General features: G+C 43.7%; 1 protein-coding gene across 3 annotated transcripts in view; it reads left to right on the top strand.

Moving 5' to 3' along the window:
• immp2l (inner mitochondrial membrane peptidase subunit 2) overlaps window positions 1-10,070 on the top strand; it is a 207,132-nt gene that overhangs the window by 166,828 nt on the left and 30,234 nt on the right. For all 3 annotated transcript variants that reach the window (XM_005936391.3, XM_042226402.1, XM_042226403.1), the window contains exon 4: window positions 559-624. In XM_005936391.3, the coding sequence (XP_005936453.1) occupies window positions 559-624 (66 nt within the window). The remainder of the gene's footprint in view (window positions 1-558; window positions 625-10,070) is intronic.

Here is a 10,070-nt window from a genome sequence, read left to right as displayed (position 1 = left end):
TCCATCCATCCATCCATCCACCCATCCATCCATCCATCCATCCTCCCATCCTCCCATCCATCCTCCCATCCATCCATCCATCCATCCTCCCATCCTCCCATCCTCCCATCCATCCTCCCATCCATCCATCCTCCCATTAGCGTTATTTTATTATCGTTTTTATCTTTAACTCGGATTGCATCCATCCTTCGCCCCCAGGCACCTCCTGCAGCTCAACCAGGATGGGATTTTAGACACTTTGTGTAAAGTTGAGACAGGTGGCATGTCTCACAAAGTGGCATCATTTCAAGCCCTGGGGTGATAGCTTTCCTGGTTTTCCAGATTTACTTAAATTTTGACAGATTTGCAACTCAGATCTCGTGTGCACGTTTTGAACAAATCATAAAATAACATATATGATGACGTCAGGTAAAAAGATGCTGCAGCCTCAGACTTGATCTGAACCGAGCTGTATCCACAGTTTACTACAACACGCTTGTAAGATTTTAATGTGGCTGTTTTCCTGTTTGGGTTTTATGCTTATTGCCTTTAATGTATTTATATTTATTGCTCCCTCAGGTCCCCGAGGAATCCAAAGCAGAAGATCATCAAACGGGTCATTGGCCTGGAGGGAGACTTCATCAGGTAGGAAGAAGCTTCTTTTTTCTTTGCTGAAAATCCAACCGAGGCGTCGCAATTACAGCAGCAGCTACAGCGTTTCACATCAGATCTGTGCTGCGAGGGAGCGAACGTGTCGCCGCATCGTGCTGCAGTCGAGACATTCGCTTCACCAGACAAACTTCTAATCAGAGCAGCTGGCATCACCTCATGGTGAAAATAAATCACTAGCGTGTTCTCACGTGAGCACAAACTCTTCACTACATTTAGAAACAGACTTTTGTTGTCACCATATTTTTAGTCTTTATGATGACGGGACACGTCCTTCCTGCCAGTCTGAGACTCTCAGACTCTGATTATCTGCAGGTGGTCTACGCGTTGTAATTAAACAGACGTAACAATAACGTTCCTCTATTTAAATAACTGTCACCTTTAGGTGTGTCTCTCTTTATGTGGGACTGCATAACATTTTAATGTCTTATCCTTCTGTCACACACACTGAGACAGTATCCCGTATTTCGATCGGCTCTTGTTTACAAAATAGTCCAATTAAAAAAGGTATTTAATCAGAGAGTGAAACATCTTTTTGCTAATCACTTTAACTCAGTGGAAAAACAGCATGCAGTGAAGGAGCAGAAGCCGTATCTTTACTGCCAGACACCCATCTGTTAGCCCACGGACAAAGCTGCTGAGAGTGAACTTCTTTGGGGAGGAGCAGGAGTGGACGCTGGGATGTCCAGCTGTGGCGAGGCCCACACAAAGCTTAAAGATACAGAGCATGCTCCTGCAAGGTAACCGCTGGAGATGGCAGGAGGCCCAGATAACAAACACAGGGCATAACCTAAAACTGGGAAGATCCACATGGGAGTCAGAGGGTTGATACCTAAGGTAGACTAGGTCACTGATAGATACTGGAAAACAGTCCACTAACCAGTAATAAACAGGCTTCCTCCGTAGTGTCCAAGTGAAGTGTCTCTAAATGGTCCAAATAAAGGTAACAAAAACACCATGAAAGATAAAAGAGTAATTATCAAAAAAAGAACAAAAACCCTTCTGACCAGCCAATGATGGCACCTCCCCTTCTCCGAAACACCATGTACCCCCCAGTGTGCCATCCCCAGAGGACCCGTCTTTTATTTCTGTTCATATTTTCATTTTCATTCATTCATTTCTTTTCTCTCTTTCCCTCCTCCTCCTTCTTCCTCTCAGTATTATTTTAGTTATTCTCAGTGTTAGTAGAAGTAGTTCAATTCAATTCAGTTTATTTACATAGCGCCAAATCACAACAACAGTCGCCTCAAGGTGCTTTATATTGTAAGGTAGACCCTACAATAATACATACAGAGAAAAACCCAACAATCATATGACCCCCTATGAGCAGCACTTTGGCGACAGTGGGAAGGAAAAACTCCCTTTTAACAGGAAGAAACCTCCAGCAGAACCAGGCTCAGGGAGGGGCGGGGCCATCTGCTGTGATTGGTTGGGGTGAGAGAAGGAAGACAGAAGGAAGAAGCACCCTTACAAGTGTACGGTGTGAGGCTGGCCCATAGCGTGCTGCCTCACCTCTTGTCTTATGAGAGCTGGGATAGGCTTGGATAAGCTCTTAAGAAAGTGGAAGTAAAAGAAAAGACAACAACATGAGGGTTGGTCCTTCAAAATAAAACAGGAAGTAAATCAAAGTTGGAGAACACAGGAGGCAAAAGAATAAATAAAATCCAAGAATGTGTGTTTAACCTCACAAAGGACGAGGAAAGACCAAGGAAAATGGAAACAGAAGCGGATAACAGACAAACCATCACAAAGAGAGGTCGGCGATCCTGATCTGATCACCTTGGTGTTGGAGGAACTAACTTTTCCATCATCTGCTAACACAGCTGAAACTGTAAGGCCACACTTTAAGAAAAAAGGTTTAAAATGCGTGTCGCGTGCTTCATGTGTTCCTGCCATAACATCAGAGTTGCATTCATTTCTCAGAAATGAAAAACAGCTGTGGGGAATCACAGGAGGTGGAAATTTTAATTGTTTTTGCAGTTTTCACCGACTTTTCCCTGATAACTGCTAGTTTAATGAAAAATGTAGGCAGACGCGAACTTGCCATTAATTTCATAACCGCTTCATTCTCATCTCTTTTCGTCGCCTCCAACTGAATAATGAAAACAAGCGAAATAAACGAATGTGCCAGCGTTCGTCAGATTCAGCCCAACTTAATGAGTCAGGGGTTACTGAGTGACATTTACAACAACTGAGCGTGTCGCAATAACTCACAGAAAACATGGAAAAGTGTCTGAAAAGCTCTTATGAGTGGCATAAATCAGCACACGACTACGCCCCTTAAAACATGACTTTTTCCTGCTTTTTGTGATGATTAAAAGTGAAATAATACAGAGAGACATTTAAGCCACAAATTAAATTGTTTATGTTTGCAGTCAAAGACTTTCTTCTAATTCTGTGATGTTTTTGCACATATATTTACCTCCACAGGAACGGTTTTCTATATTTGAACATAAATCACCTCAAACTAAAAAGTTGTGAATTTCATATTGATGATAAAAGTCTTGCAAGGTGCTTTATGTAATATTTGAGACACTCCAACACAAGGAAGAACTGGGCCCGGCTCAAGCAAGGGCAGAAGGACGCGAAATAAGGAACCTCGACTGGAGTTTGGGGGGAAAGAGAGGAAGGAGGAGCATGGAGAGACCACGAAGAACAAACACGATGCAAGATGGCAATAACATACAGTCTGTTTGTGATAGTACAGCAATTAATGGATATTGTTCACCAAAAATTGCAAGTCTGTTGCCATCTGTGGAAAATCTATTATTGTCTACATACACAGAAAGGCACAGTAAAAATTCAGAATCGAGCCAGAACATCATAGATCGTAGCTTTGAAACTCAAACTCAGAACTTCCTCCACAAATCATCATGTAGTAGCTGCAGAATCAAGATTTAACTGAAATATGATATAGATGCTCAGCAACATTGCTGTTAGATAGCAACATAACCATACCATACTGGAATACAACCAGTTGCCAATAGCTGGATCGAGTTCCTCAGACTGACTCAGATTGATTGCAACCTGCTGGAAATCTGAGTTTATGAGTTAGACAGCAGTAAATTGCAATCCTTTGCCAAAATGCTACGTCCAGGTGAGCAGAATCAAGTTTTGGGGGGATTTGAAGCCTAATCTTGAAAGTAGAGATAGTGTCTGTCTCCTGAATCCAAACTGGAAGCTGGTTCCACAGAAGAGGGGCCTGAAAACTGAAGGCTCTGCCTCCCATTCTACTTTTAAATACTCTAGGAACAACAAGTAGGCCTGCAGAGCGAGAGCGAAGTGCTCTAGTAGGGTGATATGGTACTACAAGGTCATTTAGGTATGATCATTGAATACTGTGTGAAAAGGATTCTTGATTTCATAGGGAGCCAGTGAAGAGAAGCTAACAGCCAATCAATACTGAAAGTAACACCTGTGTGAGAAATTTAAGACATTAGACTTGCTCGTTAATTCCACTGATGCTTGATTCTTCCCCCGGTTTGCCTCATGTGTAGTTGTTAGGGGCATGAACCCTGGACTTCAGTGAGACATCTTGCCTCTGGGTCTACAGAAAACTAAATAGAGAATAGAGAAATTAAAAGGAGGAAAAAACTAGAATCAGAATCATGTGATGAATGAATCTTTGGGTTTTTTGCTATTTATAGAAAACTTGAAAGGCTTCTAACACTTTATCCTGAACATCTCGTTCTCACGTTAGAGTTTCCTTCACATTTTTAAACATCCTGAACAAGCAGAGTCTCCAATCATCACTACTGTTGATAGAAAACACCTGCTCCTCCTCCTGGTGCAGCTTTTGCTGTCAAGAACATCATCTCTGTAGTGTACGCGGGGAGTAAATCCTCTCCCATCGGCAGAGTTTTTGCTCCTCTGTCAGTCCCAGAAGACGCCAACGTCTCTGCGACGACACTTTCAGACTGACTCACAAAAGATCAGGTCCATCCTGTCGCTGTGTTTGATAGACAGGAGAGGGGATAACTGTGGATGTCTGTGACATTGTTGATTCATCAACCTCGGGCTTCAGATGAAGAATCAAAGTGTTTATACATTAAAACTGATTTTTGTCAGTTGTCATCAGAACTCTTTGTCTCCCAGAAAAGCATAAAGTCCAGAGCCGGCTGCTCCTCCTTTGTCTCTTTGGTTTCATCCAGTTTGCTCCTCTCTGCCCTCCGTTACTTCCTGAAACTCTGAAAGTCTTTATAAAAATCCTCACCCATTTCAGAGTTTTCCTGACTTTGTCGGCTCTAAATCTTTTCTTCATGGAGTATTTTCCACCATTCCAGGATCTCTTCCTGTTTTGTTTTCTCCAGACCTTTTGGCCTCAGTATTTCTCTCCACCGTCTTCTTTGAATATTCGCTCTCATCAGCCACCTGCCTTACATCAGCTCAATCTTCAGCCTCTGAGTTTCCAGGATATATTTTTTAATGCATGAAATTGCTTTACGTAGTGGACGTGAAGCGATACGTTCATATATTCACCAGCTTATTGTCAGACACACTTTATCTGACACCATTTGTGGAGGCCAGTTGCACCCTCTGTTTGACCACTCGTTTGACGATGGCCTGTGGTCACACAGCTGCGTGCCTCAGCTGTGTTTGAACAGCCAGGCTTGCTATTCAAAGAAGTTATCACAACCGGAAAAAACGATGCCCTGAAACTGTGAGAAAATGAACCAAGCGGATAACAAGAAAAAACCCTTCTGGCATGAGTGTTGCGTTGGTGTTAAAACGGCGGGCGCCACGGTTCGTGCAGTTTGTGGTTAAGACACCTCAGGAAGTGACGGGAACACGGGAGTTCTGACACTCGGGGACAAACTCATGGTGCACGACCCTGTGAATGTGGACTACGAGCACTCTCGCTGCCTGATACTCGGATGCTGCAGACTCTTCCACTAAGCTTGTGAGCCGCAGCTTTCATCAGCAGCGATTTAAAGGAGAACCATACCCTGATTCATCTGTGAAGGTTCTCAATCATCCAGGTGATCGAAGTCTAAGGAGCTTGGAAAGAGAAGTGTGCAGATGTGTTTCTTAACAAGCTCCTTACACACAGATTCAAACTGAGCAGCGTTTCAGCTTTTTTATACATCAGATCACAGGATCAACCCTTTTTTTAAGTTTTTCAAGCATCCTTCAGCTTTTACGCATTTATCCAGCCATGTGCACACCGGCTGAAGGCTGCGTCATTCCACCAGTGTGTTTCTAGTTCCCAGGTTGTAAATTTCTTCTGGATTCTTGTCAGCCTAGCAAAGTCAAACCGGAGAAAAACCAGAACTTTGATTGATTGATTGATTTCTGGAGAAATTTGTTCTTTCTTCTTTTTCTCCATCCATCCATCTTCTTCTACTTCCTTAATTCAGGGTCGTGGGGGCTGGAGCCTGTCAGCTTGCACCCTGGACAGGTCGCCAGTCTGTTGCAGGGTTTCCTCTCCCATTAACCGTCTCACATTATGATTCATGGGTAGACACACTACTCACCAACACTTTGTACACTGTTTAACTTTTTAAACTGCGTCATTCAGGTATGTGGCTGGTATGTGAGGCTGTTTCACGGCCTGCTGGACTGTTACTTCCCATCGTTCACCTCCTCTCTTTTACATTTTGAGCCTCAATGTTCAACATTTTCTTTTCTTTTCTTTTTCTTTAGATTTAAGTGTTTGTCTACAAGATGCATCACTTTATTGCATTGACTATAAAACGGCTCCTGCTGATAATGGGAGCAGAATTGTTGGCATCATGTGTTGTGCTGCATTTACCAGGAGGCTGAACGCATTAGAGAAAAGGATTTTGGTGCAGCACACCATGAAACTAACATGTCAGAGTGCTGAGAGCAGTGTCGAGCTTTTTTTTCTCTTTTTTGCCTCAAACTGAAACTAGTCGTGTACAGCAAGGACCCAACACGCAGATGGGATCACAGCAAAGGCTTACCAGAAACTCGTGTGATGCCAGTCGACTCGAGCATGTACACACATCAGATAAACAGTGGAGGCTTACGAGTCTCGAGCAGCTCTGCAAAATTAAAATGTGGAAAGATGTACGAGTCAGTTGGATCATTTATAAATCCGAGCTCGTGCGTGTAGTCGACCGCTTGCCTGTGATACGTAAAATGTCAGGTTGGAGTTTAAACTTCCTCTTAGTGCTCGTGGTTCTTTACACCTCAGGTACTCCCAGCCCAAGCAGCCATCACGTTACGTAGTGCAGTAAAACCCAGTCTCCCTCACAGGGTTGCTTCATGTCATTGAGATTTGCAGCATTTATTCATGCACGGCTCTCTGAGCTCTGCAGCAGCTCGATTCTTTCCTTTTTCAGCCGTTCTGTTGATGACCCGCTTTGGTCCAAGCTTCAGCTGTGGGACTGACGGGTTGGAGGAAACCTTTTGGTGCATTATGGACACAAATCTGCTATTTAAATCAGATCGAATCGTCCTGATGCTACATTAAGTCTTGAAATTGCACCACTGAACCAATGTAAAGAACACGTGAAAGTTAGGCTGCAGATTGCTATTTATATATTCTTGTATGAGTGCACAGTGTGTGTGTGAGAGACTGAGTCATGCTCTTTTTCCTGGATATCCTTCAGGAGGAAGTGGGAGCTGTTCTCAGCCCTGTTACGCAGCGTTCTCGTGAGGAAATGAGCTCCACAGTTCAGTTAATGAGACACAGCAGGGGAACAGAGCAGCCCCGGCTACTGGCTCTAATACAGCAACTTCCTAAACATCACCGTCTGAACGTTAGATGGCCTTTTATTTATTACCGAGAGCATCGTGTCCCCAGACATTCTCTGTGGCCATTAGCATCACTGTCTTTATTTTTAACCTGTAAATTCAAAGAAAAGAAACTTTGGCAAACTCTCAAATCATGAAACCTTTGGCTGAGTTTATTTTCATCGACATAGGGACATGACACCGACTTGGACTGGTTTTGACAGCCCATAGTAACCATACTATGGAAAGTCTACTACCTCGTGAAGCAAATCTTCTTGGGATTGACCAGCCTTGTTTGGAGCTGTCTCATGCAGTGTAAATGGACTAGCTCTTCTACAGCACTTTTATACTCTACAGGCTTACAATTAAGAACTGACAGACATAAGAAGTTTGAAGGACTGCTAGAGGCCAACATATTCGCTTCTGATGCAGTTTAAGCAACAAAATTTCTTGGTCAGGTTTGCCCAACAAAAATATGTGGTTCAAACTGTGTGGTTTAGGCAGTAAAGGCATTAAAAGCATTGAAACCGCCTGTTAGATTGAGCTGGTTTGGTTTAAACCACAGCTGGGCTTCAGTCTTACGTGGGTTCATTATTATTTACTCTTAGCTGCTTTTTATTGTGTTTTCACCAACTGTGGGTTGGGTCTGATTAGAAACGGGCCTTTCTTATAAGCTTTGTCGCACGATAAAAACCGCTGCCATGCTGTTATTAATTACACCTTTAATTTTTTTTCTTATGCCATGAAGTCTTTCAATAAAAACTGCAGTTACACTGAGTCAGTGCACAAACAGTTGGAGCAGTTTCCTCCTCTTGATGATTCACTGCTGAATTATCTTTAAAGTTTATGTCTTGAGACAGTTGGCCTATTCTTAGTTCTCCTTCAAATGGACTCGGTCAAATTTCCGCCCCCACGCCTGTCAATCACCTTGACGAGCTGTCATCTGCTCTGAAGCCGAGGCCAGCAGAGTCCATTAAGCCTCCACATTAGCTGAAGAATGAGACAAGCAATGCAATTAAAAACCAACACTGCTCCACTGGGCTATTTTTTCTGTCCTTCCTCTGATACTCGGAAAAGCAGCAGAGCCAATGGTAAATAGGTAAACAGCCCCCCCCCCCTTTTTTTTCCCAATAAAAATGCACATAAAGATGTCTCATGGTCCCAGTAATGATAAGATTTTATGTCTCATTTTTATATTTCTTCATGTTTTTGCTTTGTCTTTGCACATCACAGTATTTTAGAGAAGGTTTGACCAAAGAGAGCTAAAATTACGCCCCAAAATGTGCTCGTATTACACCAATTTATCTGTTGTTTATTTAATTTTTTTACTGCTCACCTGGGCTCAGGTGCAGCAGCCTAAGCAGAGCAGCTTAGACTTGCCTCTTCCCAGTCACCTCCACCAGCTTATCCACAGCAACACCGAGGCGTTACCAGGTCAGCCGAGAGACATAATCTGTCAAGTGTGTCCTGTGCCAACCCCAGGACCACCTCCTAACTCGACATGCCCAAACCACCACCAGAGCTGGCTCCTCTGTAGCGTCTCTACTCTGAGTCTCTCCCAAATGACTGAACTCCTTGTTAAGATGTATGTGTCCTACTGCGCAAGTGTCCAGTGGGGGTGGGGCATGGCTACGCGCAGGCGGGAAAGGGGGTGGAGAAGTTTGGAGGGTCACTTTTTTCTGTGGTTGTACAAAAGAAGGCGACCATTAAAGTTGGAGTTACTATGCCAGTTGTGTGATTATTGGAGTACCACTCCTCACCCCGTCTCTAAGGAGAGCCCAGCTACCCTTCAGAGGAAGCTGATTTGCGCCAATTCGATCTCTGTTGTAACTTTATCGCAGTTTATTGTTTGATAACAGCATTTTGGTTATTTTGTAAGTGATTTAAGTGTTAGCCACATGTTTAGTGAGAGCTGTTAATTATAGATTTAATTTTCTGCTAAAATTGAGCATTTAACAGGTATTTCATTAGAAAACTGCGTTTCCCAGAATCCTTTGTGGTAGATGAAAGTTACTCAGGTTTTAGCTAGCAAGGAAAGTTTCGGGAAGCCATTATATGTTGCTCTGATGTCGAGCAGTTTATTTGTTGTACATTCCCCTTTTTGAAGCCCTATATAAAGACTCGTTTCTACAATTGATGTCCGATCCATTTTTTGGCTAAGTGGATTCGCCACAATAATCTCGTTCTTTCGGTCAGAGCTGAGTTGACCACAGGTGAGGGTGGGGACACAGATCAACCACTAAATCAACAACTTTGCTTTCACTCTCAGCTCTCTCGTCAGCACAACAGCCCGGCACACCTTACGTATCGTTGCAGCCACTTCACCAATCCATCTGTCGATTTCTCGCTCCCCACAAGACCCAGAGATACCTAAACTCCTCCACCCAGAGTGGGCACTCCACCCATTTGCAGTTGAGAACCAGGCCTCAGACTTGGAGGTGCTAATTCTCATTCATGCCGCTTCACACTCAACTGCTACCCACTCCAGTGCGATCTAGAGGCCACCACCTGATGAAGCCAACAGAACCAACATTGAGGCAGTTAAACAGCTGCTTGGTCCCTGGAGCGAATGATTCACCCTGGGTCCCTAAAGGCTCTGGATGTTGTCGGCTGTCTTGGTTGACATGCCGCTACAACATTGCGTGGAGATCTGGGGTGCTGGTTCCCATCTTTAAGAAGGGAGACCAGTTGGACCTTCCCAGATCCCCCTGTAGTGGGGGGAT

The sequence above is a fragment of the Haplochromis burtoni genome, unplaced genomic scaffold (genome assembly GCF_018398535.1).
Source record: "Haplochromis burtoni strain Fernald_Lab_line unplaced genomic scaffold, NCSU_Asbu1 Contig_210, whole genome shotgun sequence".
In the NCBI taxonomy this organism is placed as follows: domain Eukaryota; kingdom Metazoa; phylum Chordata; class Actinopteri; order Cichliformes; family Cichlidae; genus Haplochromis; species Haplochromis burtoni.
Note: the sequence above shows the minus strand (reverse complement) of the source record. Positions and strands in the feature narration are given on the sequence as shown.